Consider the following 25,182-nt stretch of genomic DNA (forward strand, 5'->3'; position numbering starts at 1 on the left):
TGCTACTGAAGGTAGTGGAAACTTTAAGAGGTGGGTTCCTGCTGGGTAGTGGTGGCGCACGCCTTTAATTCCAGCACTCGGGAGGCAGAGGCAGGCGGATCGCTGTTGAGTTTGAGGCCAGCCTGGCCAAGGCTACAGAGCGAAACCCTGTCTCAAATACCCTACCCAAAAAAGAGGTGGGTTCCAGTGGAAGTTAGTCACTGTGTGAGCATGCTATTAGCAAAAACACCGGGACCCTGACCCCTTCCTCTGTCCCCAGTCCAGTAAGCAGTTTTCTCTGCCATATATTTCCATCATGATGCTGGGCCTCACACAGACTTAAACAGAATGGGCAGCTGGGCATGGGCTGAAATGTTTGAAACCATGACCCAAAATTCACCTTTTTGCTTTTAAATTAATTACAATTTTTATTATATATTACATTGACTTATTTGGGGGTAGTGTACAAAACTGTGGAGTTCGAAGGACAATTTGCAGGAGTTGGTTCTCTCTTTATACCAGGTGGGTTCTGGGGTCAAACTCAGGTACTCAGGCCTAGAGGCAAGTACCTTTACCTCCTGGGCCATCATCTCATCGGCCTCTAAGTAGATTTTTATTGGCTATTTTGCTTGAGCAATGGAAATCTGCCAGAGTGGAACCATGTCACCCATTTCCTAGCTCAGAACTGCAAAAGGACGAGAGGCAAGTATGACGACAGGAGTATTAAGTTAGGACATGCTTCCTTGCCTGGGTACCAAACAAAGGTGCACACACACACACACACACACACACACACACACACACACATACACACGCGCGCGCGCGCGTGCATGCGCACTGGCAGAGTAGGGCCTGGATATTTCTGAATATGCTTTGTAAGTGAAGTGACGCTTACATGTAACTGAAGGAGAAAGAAATGAATGGCTGGTTCACAAGTAGGCGTTTGCTGATAGGAACAAACTTGTAATCTCATCCTAAGATAATAACGCAGGAGATGAACACTGTTTGCAACACCTCTTCTTCAAAAGGCCAAGAACACTCTTCAGAGTTTTGTAAAGGAACTCTACCAGGCCAAGTAGTAAGGCAGAAAGAAAAGGCTGCAAACAATACTTAGACCTGGGCTTCTAGAGTGAAGAATGGAGCTTTTTCTTTTAGATCCTTTCAATTAATTACTTTTATTAAATATAAATTTCCACAAAGAGACAGAAGGTACACTAAATAGATCATTACCATTCATGTCTGCAGCATATCCACTGTTATTCCCCAAAGTGGAATATGGTTTTTCATTCTGCGGCAAGACTCCTGCAGCCATTGTGGTCTGTTGGAAAATTTAAAAAAGATCATTACTTAACTAATCATGTTCAGCATCTGCTACCCAGTATGGCTGTCATTACCTACGTGGGCTTTCTTTTTTCCTCCCTTCCGTGTGTGGCTGAACTCAGGGCATCACAAATGCTAAGTGGGTATTCGACTACTGGGCTGCCTCCTGGATGCCTAACACTTGAAACACAGCTAGTCTAGATTCAGATGCACTATCTGAAAACTTAGTACAAAGGAAGGTAAACTAACATTGGACATGGTGGCACATTCCTTTAACACTGGGGAGCGGAGGCAGACAAATCTATCTCTTTGAGTTCAAGGCCAGCCTGAGTTCCAGGACAGCCAGGGACATGTAGAGAGACCCTGTCCATCTTACTAATAACTTTTTTTTTTATAACCAAGGTTGCCCTTTGACCTCCACATGTGCCCTAACATGCACACATCTGCACTTGTTCTCTCTTCCTCTCCCTCCCCTTCCCCTCTCTCTCTCCTCTATCTTCTCTTCTCTCTCTCTCTCTCACACACACACACACACACACACTCACAAACACACACTCACACACACACTCACACACACACTCACACACACACTCACACACACACACACACTCACACACACACACACTCACACACACACACTCACACACACACACACTCACAGAGAGAGCACACACACATCATACACAGACACTCGAAAAAATTAAAGGCAAATCTAGATGCTGATATTGCACAGAAATTCTTACCTTTTTATTTTATAATTATAATAATGTTAAACTGCTGAAACCTTTTCTTTGTCACATTTAGATTTAATGCTTTACGTTCCTGAATTTACAGTGAAAATTCACTTAGAAATGAAAACTCAAAACTGCCCATATCTGCTTTCTGTGCCCTGCTGTTTTCACTTACAATCATATACTTGGGCACATTTTGATTACCTGGGAAGAAAAAGAACACACTAACAGAAGAATGGAGGCGGGGCGTCTTTGTTCCTTAGAATGAAATGTCTCCCATCATAGTGGCTTTGTAAGCACAGTCTCCATTTCTCCACAGGTTCAGTGGGCTAGCTGCATGTCTCTGGTTGGCATCATTGTTATGAGTGTGGCTGGGACAGCAGACTGGTGTCCTCCAAAGGGCCAACCACTCAAGGGAGGCAGGCAGGAGGGTCTCAAAGTGAGGCACCATCTCAAAACAAACAAGAGAACTCTTGCCTGCGATGTAGCAGTGAGAGTTGAGCCTGGCATCGCACATCTCCTTGGATACAGGGGACATGGCTTGGTGCTAGAGTGCTTGCCCTGCATGCCAGAGGCCTGGGGTCAGTCCCTCTCACTGTAAAAAGCCTCCACCAAAACAAAACAATGTTGAAGAATAGAAAGCTTGACTTTGTTTTAACTACTTATCTAATCACTTGAGTTAAATTGTCAATTTTCACAAGCCTGAGATATGTCATAAAAAGTCAGTCACCTTGGGAAATAGACTGTGAGATCTTCAATATATGAGAAGAGAAAATGAGCTCTGCTTGTATGTGGACAGCCCTAGAGTGGAATATGGCCTGCAGACTTCCTTTTCACTGTGTGGATGTCAATTGCCTTCACCTGGGGATCTGCTTGCCTGAGTTTTATTGCTTTGGAAATTTAAGCTTTCCTCTTTGCCCAAACACCTGTAAACTTTCCCCCACTTTCCCCTTTTAAACGCCTTCATCTACCTTCCTAAGGAGACTCTGGTTACTTTCCCATCAGGTCTTAACTATCTACTTCCTTTTCTTATTAAAGGAGGTCATTGGTTTCTGTGGCAGCGTTCTTTGGTATCTGTGTTGGGGCTGCTCCCCGGCCTTGACTTTGGGCTAGTTTAGATGTCCTGCTAATCTTTCCAAGGCCTCCCCACCCTGGCTTGGGGAGCAGAACTACTTGTAGCCAGTTGACTTCTTGTATTTTCCTGGCCTCAGATGGTCTGTACAGATCAGCACTCACCAGACTGCAGTTCGGCAAAGCTCTGAGGTCCTTCTGGGGTGGGGTCCTCCTCTCTTTTCTCTGAGACCCTAACTGCAAATCCTAGCTACTTTGGCTCCACTGAGTTCATCCCTTTGTGCATCTCTGGGAAGGGCTGCCTCTTCGCTAAGCTCAAATCTGGAAACTGTCCCCAGGGAGGCAGCTGGTGCAACCTTAAACTCACCATGTTCACATCTCTTCTCTAAGAGACCAAAGCCCTGGCTGCTTGCTTTCCAGTCATTTTTATAAGGTTGTCTAGAGTTTTGGGTAAGGTAAGGAGAACACATCTGCCATACTCATCTGTTAGGAGAAGAAATCCCTCCACTCATCTCTGAAGCTCAAATCTTAGATCTCTGAAGCAATGTCTACTGTATGCTACCAATGAATAGAAACACAGTACAAGCTGGCCATGGTGGCGCACGCCTGTAATCCCAGCACTTAGGGAGGCAGAGGCAGGCAGATCTCTGTGAGTTCGAGGCTACCCTGGTACAGGCCAGCCAAGGCTACACACAGAGAAACCCTGTCTTGAAAAGCCAAAAATAAATAAAAAGAAAGTATGTTTAAATCTTAATTATTCAACTGCCATCTATATGAACTGGTTTGAGCTTTGATTTCTTTTGCAAAATGAAGATGATATATCTAGTTTCAAAAGTTGTAAGGATGAGAAAGATTGTGTGTGCATATGTACACATATCTAAAGCAATGCCTGACACAAAGTAAATACTGGTTATCGTACTTTGCAATACTGTACTTTTTCGCCTTTCCTTTCCTAGGCTACAGTCGCTTCTTTTGCTCCTACCTTAAACAGTGTGTAAGAGATGCTCTGCATTATCTATCTGTCTAATTGTCCTGCTAGTAGTAACAGCTGAGCTTCCAGGAAGTCTTACGAAAACCTTCACTCCATTCACAACAGAATTTATTCATATGCTACCTACAGAGCACGGAGAGTTTCAATTAATCCTGACTTTCACTCTGTGAACACTCATGTAACTTCACTTCCTGACTCAATGACAAGTGTTTTTGCTCACTCTATCCTACAGTTCTTTTACCCCTAAAGTCCCCGCAAATGACTCAACAGTTCAGAATTAGTCACACATCTCACTAATTAGTACCTACTGCTCAAAGCTTGAGTACAGCGGTGAAATATTACTCACAGTTATGGAGAATGTCACGAAGTGACTGTTTTCTGGGAGCAGCAGTGCTATGCATACTTCTTAGAGAGAATTTGTGAGGCTTGTGTTGAGCGAGTGCTCCACCTTCCCCTGCTGCTCCCCGCTGCAGCACCCTACCTTGGGAACACATCAGGATCACCCCTGGGCACCTGGGGAAGCGCAGATTCCTTGTCTCCACTTCCAAGTCTATCACCAATTTATACTCTCCTCCCTCATTCTGTCAATGTGGTAAGATTCTAGGCAGTAATCCCAGCTCAAGCATGGGGATGAGTTTACCCAAGCCGTCTAGACACTATGACGCTCAAATGAAAGCATGTTTTGTGGCCATTCACAATATGACAATAACCACACGATACTAGCTCACTCCACGTCAGGAACTATTCCACTTCCTTTGCATGTCTGTATCTCATCTAGACCTTACCACAGCCTACTACATAAGATAGCACAGTTATTCCTACTTTTAGTAAACTTTTGTGTTTTACATTTATTTGGTGTGTGTGCACAGGTCACAGCACATATATAGAGAGGTCAGAGGACAACTCTCTCCTTCTCTCATGGGACTCCCAGGGATTAAACTTAGCCTGTCAAGTTTAGTAACAACTGCCTTTACCCTCGAACCATCTTGCTAGCCCCTGGACTTAGTTATTTTTCGATTTATTTATTTAAATTTTTATGTAATGTGTTTGTGGCTGACTACATGTGCACCACATTTATGCAGGAGCCCACAGAGGCCAGATGAAGGGTTTGGATCCTCTGGAACTGGAGTCACGGGCAGTTGTGAGGCAGGTACTGGGAACTAAACCCTGGTCCTCTGCAAGAACAGTACGTGTAACTGCTGAGCCATATCTCCAGCTCCGACAATGTTTTTAGAGCAGTTTTAGACACAGAAAAATGGAGTTAAAGTGAGAGCTTCCCCATCTGTTCCCTGGGCCCTTTCCCACTTCCCAATACATCCTCTCATATGACCAACATCATCTACAGAGTAGGGCAGTTATGACTACAACTGATGAGCCTAAATTGACACATCACTATCACTCCAAGTCCCTAGGTCACACTAAGGTTCCCTTTTGTTGCTGTGCGTTCTATAGGTTCTATAGAAAAAGCCACGCTTATAGTACCATACAGGGTAGTTTACACTTTTAAAATCTCCATATGTTCTTCCTATTTATCCCTCCCTTTCCTAGCTCCTGGCAACCACTGGCCTTCTTACTACTTTCCCGTTTCGCCTTTTCCAAAACGTTAGGCTCACACAGTAGGAGGCCTTTGCAGATAGACTCTTCCACTTATAAATGCCATTTAAGGTTCTTCCATTTCTTTTTATGGTCTGACAATTAATTTATTTTGGTCATGGAATAATGTGTTAGTTACCTTCCCATAGCTCTGATAAAACTCCACGACTAAGGCGACTTATACAAGTTTGACTTATGCTTTCAGAGGGATAGATAAGGGCTGTTGCTGGCAGAGCCGAAGCATGGCAGTAGAAGCAGAAAGCAGAGACAACCTGAAATGGTGTCTGCTTCCATCACTGGAAGACCTTCTCCAGGAAGACCAAACCTACTAAGCCTACCAACCGGGGACCACTGTTCAAACATCTGAGCCTAGGGGGGATGTTCGCATTCAAACCACCACATTCCATTCCCTGACCCCCTAAGCTCCGGCCATATCATAACTTGGAATGTATTTAGTCCAATCTGAAAAGTCTCCATAGTTTTTCACAGTCTCAACAATTCTTAATATCCAAGTCCCAAGTCTCTTCTGAGACCCAAGGCAACTTTTAATTGTAAGTCTTATGTAATTGATGGTGACCTTGAACTTCTGACCTTGTATCTCCACCTCCTAAGTACTACAATCTCAAGTATATCCAACCACACCTAACATGTTACTCCACTTCCAAACAAAACAAAACAAAACAAAACGTTCCACATAGCCCACCTTGAAACTTAAACCACCCTCACTTGTTAATATCTCTCAACAGGACCATGCTAAACATAGAGTACTATATAATTTATTTGTTCTGTCTACTGTCTGTTCACCAGCGTCTGTACTTCTGGAACCTACACCTGGCCCTGGCAAACGGTAAGGACTTAGGATTAGATGAGACCAAGAATGAGCATCCAGCAACAGGTACCTCCTACCACCACCACCACCATCACTTAACATCTCAATCTCCATTTTCCATCCTCAAAGCAGGAACTATAATCATGCCTTAATTGTCTCAGCAACATGGACAGCATATCATTGCATGACAGAACAATGCAAATACAGGAATGGCATCACCACCTTTTTGTTTTCTGAACATGTTTAAACCTCTGACTTCTTGTAAATCTTTCACCTTGACAGATTTGTGTTCTAATTCCTCAAGAGACTGGATCTGTTTTCTTTTCAGCCCCAGCCTACATTTCCTCTCTGGTAGGATACCTTCCCAAAATGCCAACTATATATTTTATTCACATCTTATCTTGCAGAGCGAGTAAAGGCTTACCTAGGTCTGTGCAGGCTTGGACACTATTACAACAGCCGCTTATAATCCTCAGGGAGAGAGCTGAAGGCCATTTTAAAAATACCATCTACATGGCAGTTTAGTACTATCTTCCCTGGCTCCTGTGAGCTCACAGCTAACTACACCTTAGGGAAGACTGCAAGGCTCCCAGAAGACAAGTCACACATCACGGAAAAACAACACTCCAAGAACCCTCTATTTCATCATTTAAAGAAATATGCAGCTGAATTAATATTCTTCAGAAAATACTTTATGACAAAACAAATGAGGTAAACGGGTAGCAGCACTGAAGCTGGCTCATATTCCCTACCCTTTCCCCACTAGTAGCTGCACATGACAAGTTATCCTCCAGGTCTGAACCAATCTCAAATTAAGGCACAAATACTCTGTTTTTGATTTGAGGACTGAGCATAGTCCAGACACCAGTTCTCCCCAAACTCACCTACAGGGTTAAAGCATAGCCTTTAAGTCCTACTTGAGTTTTTAAAAATACATCCATGAGCTTACTCTAAAACTTATCTAACCAACTCAGTTCTGGAAAATTAACTTCAGAGATGGTGGATTCACATCACCATCTCAAGACTTACTATAAAGCAACAGCAAGGGGGCAAGGAAAAGACATCAATCAACATAGCAAAGCAGACTGGAGCAGGGTCCAAAAATACAGTCAACCAACTAAAAAATTAGCTTTATAAACACAGAGGCATTTTCATTTAGAGAGCATGTGTGTGTCGTATCTACACACTGATATGTACATGTGAGAATGCAGGGTGCCCATGGAGCCTAAAGACCCCACAGACCTAGAGTTCCAGACAATTGTGAGCCACTGATGTGGATACCATGACTCAAATTAGGGTCCTCTTCAAAAGCAGTATTTACTCTTAACCATCTCTCCAGCACTTTAATTTCATTTTAAAATGTCTAATTCTATGTGTGTGCACACATAAGTGCACATGCATGATGTGAGCATGAAGAAGGGAAGCAGGCACTTCAGTGCTCACGTGGCGATGAGAGGGCATTTTAGTGGAGCGGGTTCTCTCCTATCACTCCTGTGTGGGCTGGGGATGGATCTCAGGTTGCAAAGCTTTTGTAGCAAGTGCCTTTACCACTGAGTCATTCCAAGCACTTCTAAAATATACGGAGCTGGGGTGAGCTTTAAAATACAACACCTAAAATTTTAATTTAAAGATTAGGCATATATATGTCAAACTGGACTGCCCAGAGACCTAGGGTAAAACCAAATACTACTGGTCTTAAAACACACACACACACACACACACACACACACACACACACACACACACACACGACTCCTAATGATAGTCTGCTATACTCATAGATTGGTGCCTTATTCAGCCATCACCAAAGATGCTTCCTCCTTCAGCAGACGGCAGTGTTAAATACAGAGACCCACAGTCAAACAACGCACAGAGAGAGAGAGAGAGAGAGAGAGATATGAAACACAGAGCTTTAAATGTGATGTCTCCATAGAGCTCTAAATGCGATGTCTCCATTAAATCCTTCCCCTCAGAGCTCAGGGAAGCCAATGGAAGAGGATGTGGAAAGAGTATAAGAGCCAGAGAGGACGGTGGACACCAGGAGAACAAGGCTCCTGTGAACTCAGAGACTGGAGCAGCAAGAACAAGAGCCTCACAGTGCGGCACCAGGTCCTCTGTGGATGTATCAGCTTTCTGCCTAGTATTTTCATGGGACTTCTGAGTGTGTGAATGAGAGGGTCTCCGATTCTGGTGCCTGCTCTTGGGGCTCTTTTCCTTCTGCTGGTTTGCCTTATCCAACTTAGGTGTGTTGGTTTTGTCTTATCTTATTATATATTATTTTGTTAGGTTTGGTTGATATCTCTAAGACGCCTATTCCTTCCAAATGAGAGACAGAGTGGGAGTGTATCCAGATGGGAGGGGACATGGGGAGGAGCTGAAAGGAACAGAGTAAGGGAAACTGTGATCAAGATATATTGTATGAGAAAAGAATCTATTTTCAATAAACAAGAAAAAAAAAAGCATCAAACTTTCCTTCTGTCAAAGACATTAAGAGACTGAGAAGAGGAGACAGACAGGGAGGAAATGATACACAGTGATAAAGGCCTTGCATCCAACTCCTTCAATTTACACAAACAAGGTAATTTAAAATGGTGTTATCTTTGTTATAGAACGTAAACTGGTAATAATTAGAATATTTTAAAGAAAGAAAATGAACAAATGGTAGCATAGGCTGGGTGTAGTAACAAATGTGTATAATCCCAACACCCAGGAGGCAGAACCAGGAAGACTGCAAGTTCAAGGCCAGCATGGGCTACATAGCAGCAAGTTATCTTGAAAAAAAATTGCAAGACAAAGCAAAAAAAAAAAAAAAAAAAAAAAAAATGTAGCCGGGTGATAGTGGCACACGCCTTTAAGTCCTAGCACTTGGGAGGCAGAGGCTGGGGGATCTTTGTGAGTTAGAGGTCAGCCTCCTCTACAAAGTGAGTCCAGGACAGTCAAAGCTATACAGAGAAACTCTGTCTCAAAAAAACAATAAATAAAAAAGTTATGCACAAAATACGCACAGAACACAAATCAGTTACATTTAAATCAAACTGATACATAATGACCTAAAAGTTGACTCTAACAAGTTAAAAGGTAAAATTAAGTTGCAGTGTCATATTTTTCATATAACTATGTGAAAAAATGCCAAACACTGAGGAAGTGATGTTTGTATGATTAGAAGGAGAACAATAACACAGTGAGAGGGAGTTAGGTTCAGAGCAAAGACAGAAAATAGTAGCCTGCATCCCCTTGACACATCAGTGCATTGTTTGGACTTTAAATCACAAGCACAATTTTGATATAAGAGATGAGGAATAAATAAGAAAGAATGAAGTAGAAGCAAATATGTGTATGAATATGGCAAAATGAAATGCATCAGTTTATATGTTAACTTTAAAAAGAAATGGTCCAAGACCTGAACAGGCACATCATCAAGAACTTTTAGACAAGCATTTGTACACTCAAGACAGGGAAAGTGGAAAACAAGCCATGGTACATACCACTGAACATGAATTAGCATGGTTAGGGGGGGAAAGACCCTGGGCTTGGCACCTGCTGTGTGAACCTGACAACAAAAGTCCAATCAGAACTGACATGGTGGACGGAGAATGGACTCCCCAAAGCTGTTCTCTGCCTCTGCACACACGTCATGCAAACACATGCGTGCACACATACAATGACCACATAAAATATAAGTCAAAGTGTACAAATAAGTCCAGCAATAATCTATCAATGCTGGCAAAGATGGAGAGTAATGAGAATCCTCCTTTACAGCTGGTGAAATAAATACAAAGTGAAGAAAGTTCCGCAGTTGCTTACAAAGCTAAACACTGTGCTAGCATGAAATCCAGAAATTGTCTTCCCAGCTGACCTACATCCACTTAAACACCTGCCTATGAATCTTCTCAGCAGCATTATCTGTGACAGTACAAAGCCAGAGGCAGCTGTGCTGTCACAGTGTGGTAGGGACACTTTTCTGTGACCACAATGAGCTGTTTATCTAAGCAATATGGGTAAGTCCCAAAGGAAAGTTGTCTCTGATCTCCACATGTGTTCTGGGACTGTGCTAAGTGAAAAAAAATATCTGGTGTGAAAAGGCTATATATCATGTAAATACATTTATAGACTTTCTGGAAAAGGCAAAAACTACACAAATAGAAAAGTGACCAGTTTTTGCAAGGGTTTTCAGAAGGGCAAAGGGCTGACCAGGATAGATACAGCACAGATTATTCTCAAGACCAAGAAACTATTTTGTTTACTAGTGTCATGATAATTATGTTATCTAGTTATAAAGACCCATAGATTTTTTATAACAGCGAGAATATCTACTAATGTTTTTTTAATTCAAAAAATTTAAAAATTTAACCAAGAAGGGGATGAGTTGCAGCGGACCCCAGACTTAGGCAAAGGAAATGAATTGCATTACGAAGGTAAGACAACCTCACTGAAGGAGTGGTCTAAGTAACTTCGGAACAGAAACTGTGAGAGAAAAAGGACTATCCACATGGACTCGGTTAGATTTCTTATGAAGGTCAAGTTAGCAGTTCTAATACAGTCCATGTACAGTGAAACAGAAAATACAAGCGAGAAGATGGCACCCATAGGAGCAACACAGACTGTGGGCTGGGAAGTTACAGGTAAGTAAGGGGGAAGTGAACCCTGTCTGCATTGTCTGCACACTGTACGGAACTCCGGTAAGCTTAATAGAGCAGTTTCCCCTTATCTGCACGGACATGTCTCAGGGCCTGTCAGAGAATGTCTGAAACCACACATAGTAACAACTAGATGCCCTCCACTCTTTTTAATGCCTGCACACTTAATATAGAATAATTTATAAAATAGGCAAATGAAAGATTAACAATAACTAAGAAAATAGATATATTGCTAATAGTTACGTAACTGTCTCAAAATACCTGATTATATTCTATCGACTCTGTGAGAAGATAACAATGCCTACATGATTAGATGGAATGAGGTGAGGGACACAGGCATTGTGATATAGCCATTAGCCTGCTACACAAAGGTACATGTGTACTGCTATATAATTGAACACAGCATTGTGACAGCCTTTGAGTAAGTGACTAATGAGTGGGTAGCATTCACAGCATGGATACACAGGACAAAGGGATGACTCATCACCAGGGAAGGAGAGAGTGGAGGGTTCAAGACTGCTAAATGTTACTCAGAATGGCACACAGTTTAAAACTTACAACTTATTTTTATTTCTGGAACTTTCCACTTCATATTTTCAAACTATGGTTAAGTAGGTAACCAAAGCCATGAAGAACAAAACCACAGATAAGAGATCACTGCAATACAGGCATGTATGTTTATACAAGTTTGTACAGACACACACACACACACACACACACACACACACACACACACACACACAGGTAACTCTGGTCACAGTTACTTGATAACAAGGAGATCCTATCTGTGATGAGCACATCACAGCAAATCTCCAGCAAAGGGACCCAGGGACCCCTGCTGAAATGACATGTTTTAGGGCTAGAACAGGGAATTTTCAAGAGAGCCTAGATTATCTTGTAGTGCTACAAAGCAGTGCAGAGCTGAGAACTCTAGCTGATAAGAATGTCAAAGGAACGGAAGCCACATGAAAGCACTCCTGATGGCAAAGCTGGCACAGCCCAAGGGCCAGAATGAACAGTGCAGCACTGCTGTCACTGGCTGTACAGTCACTGGCACTACAGTCACTGCCTCTGATGTCAATGGCCAGCATCAACAATCCCTCATACACACAGTAATAAATTCAGTCCATTTTTTTTGCACCTCCCAACTCTTGATAATATAAAATCATACCATTGTGCAGGTATAGTTTTCCAAAGTAGGAGAAAGGCACATACAGAAACACAGGTTAAAAGGGACATAAGCAAGTAGTACATGTTCAGAGAGAAAGACACCATGTGGCAGGCACACATGAACCAACTCAACCTGATAAACACTAGAGCCCCTAACAGGCACCACAAACACCATGAGATGCAGGACGGTGGGGCGCAAGGATGAACACAATAGTCCTTGTCCTTTCAAACGTAAGTGCTTAGTAAACTGGATGAAAGGCTACACCCTGAAATTAATGAGGGCAGATACTCTAAGGATTGTTGTAAACTAGAGAAACCAATCTGAGTATGATCTGGGCTGCACTGGGCTCTAAGACCTCTTCCCCACATGACTAACACAGAATTTACTCTGTTTAATGTAATGTCGTTTTTTAATCTGTGAGTGTGCAGACACACATGTGCTATAGTGTGAGTGGAAAGAGAAGACAAACTCAGGTATGGTTCCCCGCTTTCTACCTTGTTTGAGACAGTCTCTTATTTACTGCTAGTTATGAATATTAGCTGATCTGTGAGCTACCATGATTCTCTTGTCTCCACCTCCCATGCTGCCATGGGAGCACTAAGATGACTAAAGTCATGTGCCACCTCGTCCACCTAACCTGGGATCCAAACTCAGACCCTCATGCTTACACAGCAAGCCCTTTACACACAAAGCCGTCTCAACCCCTCGTCTTAATTTATACTATAAAAGACTGTTGTATTCTAGAATTTGATATCACCTAGACAAATTAATTTTCTAAAATTAAACATTTAGAAGTCTACATTTTAATACAGAGAAAAATAGTTCAACTTTTTCTCTGTGTCCACTAATTTGAGGAGATGATTTGTCTGACAAGAAGTCTACACTGATCTAAGTAATAGCCACTGACAAAACAGAAATAGGAAGCTAAAAGTACAACTATTCTGCCATATGTTTATATCAGTGTAAATCAGCATGGGCATTTGCCCTTTAAAAACCCACAGTGGTGAGCAGCATTCTGCTTTCCATATTTTGAACCACGTAATCGTTTGCATCGGGCAGGGAGAAGCATGTAGACGATGCACTTTCCCCAAGTGCATCAGGAGCAAACGGCTGACCAGAGAGAAACGCGCTCCCCTGTGGTCCTTGTCATCTCTCGTTGTAAAAAGCTTCTGCTCAAAGAAAAGCAAACCCTGAGCTAAAGTCAGCTTACTCTATTAAAGTCAGCTTACTCTACACAGTCCTTGCCTCGCACAATCAGGCAGGCTAAGATGATAGGACCTTTACAAACTAGTCACGCAGACTCTGAGGACTGAAACGAACTCAGCTACGGGGTAGAAAGAAAGACACAGCAGCCGATTAATAGTTTTCAATTGGAAGAAAGGTAAGCTTGTTCATGTAGGCCACTGACTCAAAGAACTAAACAAACGAGAAGCATTCAGGAAATGACAATAATGATAAAGTATCTAGTTAGGACAGTCAGCATACAAGAAGCCTCATGTAAGAGGAGTTGGGAAAGATATGTGCTGGCATTTACTATGGCATATTATTTTGACAATTACAGTGAAACATGAAAAATCAATGTACAATGGTACAAAAAATCTAGAATTCAAAAGAAGTCAAACATGAAATTCTATATACAGAAAGTAAACATAAATGTGCATAGGAAAGTGCCCTGCCTTCGCAGCTGGTCACAGTTCTCATTTGTCCCCTGCCTGCTGTCTGTACAGTGAGATCACATCCACACTCTGTCTGCACCTTTCTGGCTTCTCCTGTGTTTTGAGCCCTAGTTCTGAGGGCAACAGCTGGTCTAGAGGGCTGAGCCAGCCTTCCTTCCCTTCCACTCCCAGTCGGAGGCCTTTGGACCAGCTGCCCCTTTGGTACAGAGGCTTGGGACTAGAGCCCGGAGCTGAGCAGTAGCCAGCCTGCCATAAGTGTAAGCTCAGGCAAGAGAACTGCAATCTGGCCACAGCAAGGGCTGGGCAGGCGGGAAATGTCTTCTGAGAGGCATCAAAGTTCAGAAGTGCCAGGTAAGGCCATTGTTCTTGATTTACTCTGACTGCTGGGCTTGGTCCTGTCCTGTCCTCAGTCAAGCCTAGGAATGGACCCACATACACCACAGGCAATACAAAGATTATCTGTGTAAAAGCAGGCAGGCTCCCCCTCCCTTTACTCTCCAGATGGGTGCTTCCTGACTTAACAATTTAGACAAAATTCAAAGCTGACATTTCAGGGCAGCTGTCGGAATTGGGCTTGTCACATGTGGATTTAACTTTTGAATTTTTAAGGTACAACTTTGGTACAACGTTACTTAATGTTTGTAAAAGCAAATTCTCCTTTTAAATGTAGCTTAATAATTCACACAGATGGAAGCAATAACTTGTAGCTTGTGATCAAGTCTGTTGGTTATTTGTACTCAATAACAACCCTGGAATTCATGAGAGAGAGAGAGAAAGAGAGAGAGAGAGAGAGAGAGAGAGAGAGAGAGAGAGAGAGAGAGAGAGAGACTCACTCAGTCTGTCCAGACAGAGAGACAAAGAGAGCTTTTTCTTTATGTTTCTACATTTTACACTACATAATTCCTTTTGTATTATTTTATTAAGATGACTGGACTAATTTTTTAAAGTTAGTTTAGTCACCTTTCTTCAGGGGCTCATGGTGGCCTAGATATCTGGAGCTATCCAAAAGACCACCCATTCTTAGAACAGGTTAAAATACTTCATGGCAGCCGGGAGTAGTGGCTCACACCTGTAATCCAGCACTTAAGGAGGCAGAGGCAGACAGATCTCTATGTGTTCAAGGCCAGCCTGGTCTATGAAGCGAGTCCAAGGCAGCCAAGGCTACACAGAGAAACCTTGTCTTGAAAAACAAAAAACAGCCGAGAGTGGTTGACGCACACCTTTAATCCCAGCACTTGGGAGGCAGAGGCAGGTGGATCGATGTGTTTGAGGCCAGCCTGGTCTACAAAGCAAGTCCAGGATAGCCAAGGCTACACAGAGAAACCCTGTCTCAAAAAACAAAAGCAAAAACAAAAAAGAAACTGATACAGTTCTTGTGTAACAGGCACCAGGCTCTGATTTTGGTTCCTGGCATGGAGATATAGGTGAAGAAAAGGATAACATATTTAACACACACACACACACACACACACACACACACACACACACACACACACACACCAATTCAGATAATGAGGCTGGCAGATTAACGGCTGCAAGAGGTCAGTGCTTTTAGACTGTGCTCTTGTACTAGGCCCAGTAGGCCGGGCCCAGCCCAAATGATCACTTGCATTAGATGTCAGATTATCAAACAAAATCCGTAAGGAACCAATCTTCCAAGAAGGAGAAGATTAATAGCAGCTAATCAGAAGGCCAATTTGCCTGAAATAGCATGATACAAAAAAAATCCCATTCTAAACCTGCAAGTTACCTGCAGTTACCTCTAACAACCAATCTGGGTTCTGTTCTTTGCTTTTCTTCTTTTCCTACCTGTAAAGCCAACATCTTCCACTAGCTTTAGCTATAGAAGCACCTTTTATATAAACAGGATACCACAGATTCAAGAATTTCTATCAGAGCCAACTACATCTGGAAAAACTTGTAGGAGAACTACAGTGTTGATTATGTATTTCATTAAATCTTCCTTCAGGGTGCCACCAACAGAACCCTGCTGTCCCAGGACTAGGAAGCTGGACATGGGGCAGGAATGAGTGAAAGAAAAGGAGTAGTTTAGGCTTTCTCAATTTGTCCTGTACAGTAATTTAGTGACAGGATTCTGCTAGTCCTAATTCTGGCAACAAAGCTGTTCTAAAAAGACCTGGAACCATGTGAGTGAAGAACATACTTATTTACTATGTCTCATCATATTCAAAATGATGTTGAGCACACCTGTGAACCCAGCACTCAGCGGGGCAGCGGCAGGCAGATCTCTGTGAGTTCAAGGCCAGCCTGGTCTAGAAAGCGAGCTCCAGGACAGCCAGGGCTACACAGAGAAACCCTGTCTTTAAGGAAAAAAAAAAAGTCACCAATCCAAGGTCATAACTAGAAAGTGTCAGAGCTGTGATTAGTGGACCAATCTTTCCTTAAATCCAAACCCATTTTCCTTTCTTTATCTCATATTGCCTCTACAGGAAACAGAAAGATGAAATACTGACTTCATCACTAATATAGTCAATGCATCACATCTCTAGTTATTACTAAAAGAGAGATTTTTATCTTTCTACCTACATCACTTCAAGAACAGGAAACATATATATATATATTTTGATTGAAGTTGACGAGATGAGAAATAACAAATATTCACAAATATTCACTAACAAAGATGATTCTTAGGAAACATTTCAATTAATATATGTTCATATTCCCTCCCTCCATACTGCTTACTTCAGAACTGGAAAAAGAAAAAGAAAGCTTTGGACCTGGGGACAGGTTTTGGGTTGAAAAAAGGCTGAAATATGCTTTTACGAGAACAGTGATTTGAAATTTATCTTCAGAATGATTTTTGGAACTGCCCCCTAACCCCAGTTTGAGATTGTGAAATTCAAACGCATCTGTGAGACCCTGAACAAGTTATATGCCATCAGGGACATTATCACTAATAATGATATAGCTGATAAAGACCACAAACATCATTATCATTTTGTTAGATTGGTGGTATTATAAGTAAATTGTGCTTTTATTTTTCTTTTACTTAACAAAAAAAAACTTTTTTTCATAGGGTTTAATAGAGATTTACAATGACTTTAAAACAAATACCTTGAGCCTTTTTTTTTTTTTTTAAAGAAAAAAACATATCCAGTAACACGCAAGGAAGATCATATAAAAACTGAGAAAGCAAACTGTCAGGACTTCTCCAAAAGAAAAGATACTCAACAGTGCTCTCTCATAATCTTTGGATTCCACCAACAAAGCACTGCTTGAGATAGGAAATTTGAGCCTCCAGGGCACAACTCAATGAAGGCACTGGAATTGGGCTGGGAACTAGTTACTGCTAAGATGGCCTACGGTTACCAAGTGGGAATGCTCTATGAGGTTTTTTATGCAAATTTCAGGCTGGTCCCAGGTTTTCTTCAAGACCTGGGTATCCATGATTTTCAAAAGAGCCACAAGTGGGATTCCTAGGTGCAGAGAAGTTTGGCTGCAGCTGAACAGGGGTGGTTTGGGTGGGGGGGGGGCATACATTCGTGTTTAAAGCCTCTTTCTTTCAGTTAACGGCTCTGATTGTGGCAAGTCACCCAAGCCTTCCATTCTCAACAACAAACCGGAACAACAAACCGGAATGACACTTTGTTGGTAACATCGAATAAGGCTGTTCTGTGTGCAGGGTGGGCTGTGAGGTGTGCATGAGGTGTGCATGTGCACACAGCTTAGGTGAGCCCACCATGAGAACAACTTGTCAGGCTCTTTCAGCTCCTAGTCAATGAATGATAGTTCGTTTTCATTTTTCGGCCTTGACAACTCTTGCTGGAGTATGTGAGCAGCTGTTTCCCTAGTGAACTGTTCCTACAGCTTTCCCTCCCTTTCCCCCCTGGGTCTTTCTTTGTTTACTATATTTCCTTTTCCGTTAAAATGTAATGCCACGGGTGCAGTGCATCTATGTTGTGGTCCTCTGAAAGACCACACACACAGGGCATCATCACCGTCAATGCTGAGAATGCACGTCGGCCAGAAAAGTGACTCGGTCAAGGTCAAGTGACTCGTTTAGTGCCCGATTTAGGTCTGAATTAGAGATCACAAAGTGGTAGTCTGATACCAGCTTGTGACAGGCTTGTTCGGTGTGTTTTTAAATGAAATATTAGTTCCCAATATTTCTAACCATGAGGTTTCAACTAAAACACCCAGGCATCCAAGTGCTCGTGAGAAATCGGAGTGTCGCAGCAGCACTGAACAGGACAGAGGGGCGCCCGGTGGCCCTGGCTCCCCGCCCCGCCCCTAGGGATGCACCTACAAAACGCCTCCCTTAATACCCGCCTCCTAGGGACAACCATCTGGGGACCGCTCGGCGGGCGCCTAACTGGCTGCGGACTCCGAACCTCTTGGCGCGCTTCGCTCTCCGGCTTCGGAGCCCTGGAGCCGGCGGGTCCGTCTCGCAGGTCTAAGGGCCGGGAGGCGCGGGCGGAGAGGACCGGCCGGCCCAGGGCGTTGCTCTGGTTCGGCGGCGCCGGCCCGCCCGCCCGCAGCTCCGCTAGGGCTCACCGGCCGCCAGGGCCGGGCCTCCCTGCCGCGCCTCTTGCAGGGGGACTCCCCGCCGGGCGCGCCACACAACGTCTCCCTCCGGCGCGCGCGCACGGGCCACTCCGCGGCCCCGCAGCTGGTGACGCCGCGCCGCGGGCGCTGCCTTGCGCGCGCCCCACCCGCCAGCCAGTCGCCCGAGCTGCTCGGTGCGCGTGACACGCTCCAGCCAATGGAGCCTTGCGGCGGGCCCGTGACGCCACGGACGGCTCCTAGGGGCTTTCGAACCTGTGCGCGCGCGTGGCTGGGAGGGCGAGTCAGGTGCTGATCAGGAACTGTGTAGTGTGGTGGGCCTTAGGGCTAGTGCGCGCCAAAAGCCCGGGGACACTCAGAGCCATGACGGGGCGCAGCTATCAGCCTGCAGCATGGGGGCACCGGCTTCCCACCAGCCCCGCACAGAGTCGCCGGTGAATAAGGAGAGAGGACTGCCCTGGAGCTTTGCTGACAGAACCACATGCTCCCTCGCAGCTCCCAGGGAAGAAGAAGAAGAAGAGGAAGAAGAGGAGGAGGAGGAGGAAGACATATTGTGCATCTAATATCTTTAACATGCACTTTAATATAACTGAACCATTGTCTTGCACTATGACACTTTAAATATGTTTCTGCCCTAGAGCTGTACTAATAGGGAAAGTTGAATTATGATGGGGGAAAATGGAGAATACGGGCTGTCAGAAGTGGTTTCCATAGCTGTGGAACATGTTTTAACTGCACTGGAAATTTCCCCTCAGCTTGCTGTGAAACAGAGCATCTGCAAATGGTCATGTAGGCATAAAGACAGGTGCTATAGCAGCTCACCCAGCGGGGTAGGCGAATAAAGCTGAGTTATCCATCTCTCAGAGTGCTGTGTGGTTCTTCTTTGTTCAGTTTTCCGTAACACCAGAGCTGCTTCCTTCTGCTCTCTTGCGGTTCTTAGCTTATCTTTGACCAAGCCTTCCGAGCATCCTAGCCTCTTGTGACTCCAGGCCTGGAGAAATCCACCCAGAAGCAGAACCCATTGGCCAACTTGGCCCTCCCTCTTGTAACAGAAACCCCAGGTTCCAGAATCCTGGCCTAAACCTACAGACATGCCTTCTCTTCTCACTAAAGAGTTAACTATACCAAGGGATCCAAACGGTCTTCTTTGTTGCCTTAAAAATTAGGTTTCCTTCCAATTTGTGTCATGGGTCAAAATGGTAGCTGGAGCATTATCCACTATGTCTTATTTTAGTAAAGAAGGGCCTTTCTGATAGGTATTCTCTGCTGGCAAAATGAGCCAAGTCCAACCAAATTAAAGTATAAAGGCAGATTTATTAGGGGCAGCACGCCAGCTGGTTCATCAGTCCCAATCCAAACGGGGCCAGGGAAGTCACCATGCAGAGGGAGCAGAAAAGCTGAAGGCAGAGAGAAAGAGCCAAAATGTCTGGAAAACTACATAGTGAAAAGCTTTGGAGGAGAGGAAGCCCAGTCCCTGGGCTGGAAAGTCCAGATAGGGACTGAGGGATGCTGGGAGAACCTTGAGGCCAGGTATGTTAAATAGGCACCTCGGCTGCTTGCCAAGGGTCTGAATCCCAACCCTTTCTAGAAGCCCACCCAAAAACTTAACCATCTTGTAGATCCGACTCAGTAAACTGGCCTCATGTAGTTGCGACATGTCTTCAGCAGGCACGTTGCTGTGCTTAAGGAAAACCCCATCTGGATAGCATCTCGCAGCGTCTGCATCTTTGGTCTCCAAACCCTACAAGAAGTCCTGTCATCTCATATAGCTCCGTAGAAATGTGTTTCTAGTGCAGAACAGTTGGCTGGGCAAACTCTGTGCACCCTGTGCTCTATGTTTCACATATATGTCCTATTTAGTTCATGCCATCGCTGGCTTCATGACGATACAGGTGACACTGAAAGGCATAAATGATGACAAACTAGACTATGGAGGGGCTTTAGGTGCACTGAAGACTGGTCTGTTTTGAATTAGCAGTACAGTACTGCAAACATATAAATATACATTTCTGTATTCAGTTAACAAAGCCCACTCTGTCTAAAGTTAACTGCAATGAACAAACAGAATAAGGAAAAAAAACCACCACCTTATAGGCCAGGAAGCAGGTCTCATATAAATACACACACACACACACACACACACACACACACACACACACACAAACACACACGATTTTCACATTAAATTATCAATTCAGTGTTGGAAAAACAAGCATTTTTGGTCAAATAGAAAGGAAGAATTGAAATTGACATGGTATTTCTTATTACTATCCAAGGAAGAATAGTGTGCACATTCAGGGTTTTTAATACGTGTGATTGGTTTATGCTTTAATAATTAGTGCCTAATATATATTTATGCTACATTATAACATCAACAACTAGTGACAGACAAGTGTACAGATAAAATGATCCCGTGGATATTATTTGCATATGGCTTGTGTGGATGAGAAGGAGCTAATCTTGACAGGAAGAAAAGACTTGTCAGAGAAGCCTTGCTGGGAAATAATAACTGAGCTAAACCTCCATGCAGACTTGAAAGGATCTAGCCAGGAAGGATGGCAGTCCAAGTACCAAGATGAGTTAGTACAAAAAGATAGCATGAATGACCAATGGTTGCAAACAAGAGCACAGAACAGCAAACTGAAGGGGTAGACAATTCGCTGTTGTGCAGTTGTGCATTGTCCTGGGAGTTTGTATTTGGCCACTAGCATCCATTCTGTCCCTTCTTTTGAGGGGGAATTACTTCTTGTGTGCAGTCTTATGTAGCAGTATGATGCTCTGTCCCCCAGCCAGTGGATGGGTGAGTGACCAAGTAGGCCAACATGTTATTTGCCAAGAATAAGGAAAAACATGGACCAGAAGATGAGAACTGTTTACATAGACTGTTGTATAGCAGCAGTTTCTTACAAACTGAAACACCCTAGAGGGAGGCTCATTAAGACTCAGGGAGCAAACAAACTTCTAAGACCTGGGAGGTAAACAATTGATAATTCATAAGAAGTTCCTGAAACTTACAGGATCCACAAGGGCCCTCGTGGTTACATAAGCCATAAGAACTGCTAATGAGAATAGAGTTTCCACTGTGTACAGTTGACTTCAAGTCATGCCAGATACTTTGGGGATGCATTTTGTGTGTGTGTGTGTGTGTGTGTGTGTGTGTGTGTGTGTGAGTTATCACCATATGGGAAGATATGGGGAAGACTTTTGTTGTTGTTTGGTTTTTCAAGACAGGGTTTCTCTATATCTCTGGCTGCCCTGGGACTTGTAGACCAGGTTTACCTCAGACTCAGAAATCTTCCTGCCTCTGCCTCCTGATATGAAAGGTGTACGCCCCCACCCAGCTGATAGGATGAGACTTTTAAGTGGCAGAGATGCCGTTAAGTCATCCATGCTACCATAAATAACTGTCATCCATACTCCTATAAGTAACCCAGATAAATGAATTGTTTCAGCAAATTGGAATTTGGCAGAATTATTACTTTAGTCTGTGTGCTAGTTTGTTTTCTATTGCTGTGATAAGCACCATGACCAAAAAAACCTAGGGGAGGAAGGAATTTACTTGGCTTACAGTCTATCACTTAGGGAAACCAAGACAGGAACTTGGAGGCAGCAACTGAAGCAGATCAGCTAGAAAACTATTTACTGGCTTGCTTTCTCTGACTTGCTCAGTTAACTTTCTTATAAAATATGTTAATTGAAAATGTATTTTAAGAAAGGCAGAATATATAAATATACACTGTAGTTTATAGTGTCAACATTTTGGGGGTGGTTGGATTTTTGGTTTTGGTTTTGTTGTTTTTTGGCTGGGGTCAAGGGCTTGTTTTTTGAGACAGACAGATCAAGCTGGCCTAGAACTTGTTTTTAAGGTTAGCCTTAAGCTCCTGGTTACAGTTAAAACAATGGTCTCTGGGACACAGGAGGTGAGAAATGGGAGAGTTAGCAGCCAGGCAAGAGATAGCATAGCTGAACAGATGAAACGAAGAACAGGGCTCTGGACCAGGGTCAGGAGACCATCCCCCTGAAAATCATACAGAAAGCACCGCTGGCCTTTTATATAATCTTGCCTCCAGTGCAGCTAAATGTAACAGACTAAGCTGTAAGAAAAGATAACTTCTAGCAAGCTTCCACCTATTCCAAAAGGGCTATCTCCCCAACATCCCATAGACAAGGCTATGATATGGGGTAATCAAGTGGTGGCTGCGATGATTAGCCCCGCCCTGGGCTAACCATAAGCTGGTCACATAGAGGACAAAGGTAGCTTTGCCACCACCTTCCCCAACACACACACACACACACACACACACACACACACACACACACACACACACACACACACACAAAAGCTGAGACCATGCTAATGGCCAGCTGGTTAGCCAATTGAGTCAGCAAACAGGGGCTTCAAAGCATGACTGCTCCCCATCCTGAGTGAGCAACACATGAACTACATGTTATCATCTCCCTGAAGAGGCTGAAGAGCCTGTGGATCCTCTATTGCCTTAGAGAATTAACCAGTTTCAATAGAAATGACCTCAGTCTTCATTCAGTTTCTACAAGTCCTATAAAAAGCACTTATAGAAACAGTCACATGTTTTGTTTTGTTTTGTTTTTTCTTTCTCTTAGGGCACTGTCTTAGTGGTGAAGAGACACCATGACCACAGCAGTTCTTATAAAGGAAATGACTTAATTGGGCCTTGCTTACAGTTTCAGAGGTTTAGTCCATTATCATCATAGCAGGAGCATGGAGACACGCCCAACAGGCGTGGTACTGGAAAAGTAGCTGAGAGCTCTTCAGATCCATACGCAGCAGAAGCCACTAGGCCTGGCTTGGGCTTTTGAAACCTCAAACCCCACTCCCAGTGACACACTCTAAAAGGTCACTGTAGGCTTAGATTTTTCAAAGCCTACTTTTTTTTAAGGGTTCATAAACACTCCACCCTCACTTCTAGCCCACCGACCAGAGGAAGAGGAGAAAGAATGTTAATAGGAAAAAGAGGCTGTGAACCTGTCTAGACATAGTTGCCGGGATGCCAGCAGTTGAGTCCAATAGCCAACACCAAACGGCAGCACAAATCTGTAGAGATGGCACAATCCAGCAGAAACCATAAGGCTCCACCCAATGGGCACAGGTCAGCAGAAGTGGCCAGAGTCAGCCGGAGTACTATAAGTTTTCTGGAACATTTCTCTCTGTGAACTGAAGAACAACAAAGATTTGCACAGTGTAGCAATGCAAGAAGCACTGTCCCACTGTCCTCAGGGTTCTGTTTATCCCTTCCAAACATCACACACCCTCTCCCAAGACCCTTCTTAAGCACTGCCCCTAACTGATGGCCAAGCATTTCAGTACATGAACCTATGGGGGTTCCTATTCAGACCATCACAGGCTCCCTCTGGAACTTTGTTTACTTTCTGCAATAGATTTTTTTTTTTTCTGTTGTAAAGCGTTCTGTCTATAATAAAACTCCCTTTTAGAACTCACCCTTCTGGTCTGTGAATTTCATTCTCTTAAGTTTGAAAGCAAGAACTCAGTCACTGGCTTAGTTGGCTTGTGAGACTGAGTGTCCAGCGCCCTCGTTCCTAAAGCCGACTCCTCCCCACCAAAGGACACTCAGTTCCCCCCAGTTTCATTGCTCTTCCCCTACTTCTGAAATGCTGGAATTATAGGCATTCACCACTGTGCTTGGCTTTCAACCTTTCTTTGAGGATTTCGTGTTTTCTTAAAGACACCTCTCACTAAAACTACATGAACATTTTACCTTCGTGAAGTTTCTTCTAACATCTTCATGATGATTTTTTTTTTAATTTTTAAAAGTTTTAGTTAAGCAATTGGTACTCTTGTTATTGCCCAATCCCTTTGCAAAGTATTCAATAGACCTATTTATATTTAATTATTCTAGAATTACTGTGTTGTAAGATGCATTGATGAAGGTTTAGTGGCTGTGAGAAGTGGGTTTTTAGTTTGGTTTTTTTGAAACAGGGTTTGGTTTTTGGTTTTTTGGTTTTTGTTTGTTTTTCAAGCAGGGTTTCTACGTGTAACAGCCCTGGCTGTCCTGAAACTCACTCTTGTAGTGCAGGCTGGCCTCAAACTCATGGAGATCCACCTGCCTCTGCCTCCCAAGTGCTGGGATTAAAGGCATGTGCTACCATGCCCAGCTTCGAAAAAGTGTGTGTGTGTGTGTGTGTGTGTGTGTGTGTGTGTGTGTGTGTGTGTTTATCCCTGGCTGTCCTGGAACTCGCTCTGTAGACCATGCTGGCCTCCCACTCACAGAGATCCACCTGCCTCTGCCTCCCAAGTGCTGGGATTAAAGGCGTGTGCCGCCACCACCACCTCTACATTTTCTCTATTTTATATGTACAGCTGTTTTGCTTGCATATATGTCTATACACCAAGTGCATACACTGCCCTCAGAGGCCGGAAGAGAACACTGGATCCCCTGAAACTGGAGGTGGTTGTGAGCTGCCACATGGTTGCTGAGACATGAACGTGGGTCCTCTGGAAGAGCAGTTAGTGCTCTTAACCACTGAGTCATCTCTCCAGCCCCAAGGTTGTTTGTTTGCTTGCTTGCTTGCTTGCTTGCTTGCTTTAATTATTACAAATGGATAACTCTAGAACTGTTTTTTTTTTTTCGAGACAGGGTTTCTCTGTGTAGCCTTGGCCATCCT

The 25,182-nt window shown here is 43.6% G+C and overlaps 1 protein-coding gene across 1 annotated transcript in view; it reads right to left on the reverse strand.

Annotated features, from left to right (window-relative positions):
• Positions 1 to 18,489, reverse strand: part of Ptpdc1 (protein tyrosine phosphatase domain containing 1) — a 45,401-nt gene extending 26,912 nt beyond the window's left edge. The window contains exons 1-2 of the mRNA XM_051170915.1: positions 18,351 to 18,489; positions 1,210 to 1,297 (exon numbers count right to left, since the gene is read on the reverse strand). Coding sequence (XP_051026872.1) covers positions 1,210 to 1,291 — 82 coding nt within the window. The 5' untranslated portion in view covers positions 1,292 to 1,297; positions 18,351 to 18,489. The remainder of the gene's footprint in view (positions 1 to 1,209; positions 1,298 to 18,350) is intronic.
• Positions 18,490 to 25,182: the final 6,693 nt, after the last annotated feature.

The sequence above is a fragment of the Acomys russatus genome, chromosome 3 (assembly GCF_903995435.1).
Source record: "Acomys russatus chromosome 3, mAcoRus1.1, whole genome shotgun sequence".
NCBI lineage: Eukaryota > Metazoa > Chordata > Mammalia > Rodentia > Muridae > Acomys > Acomys russatus.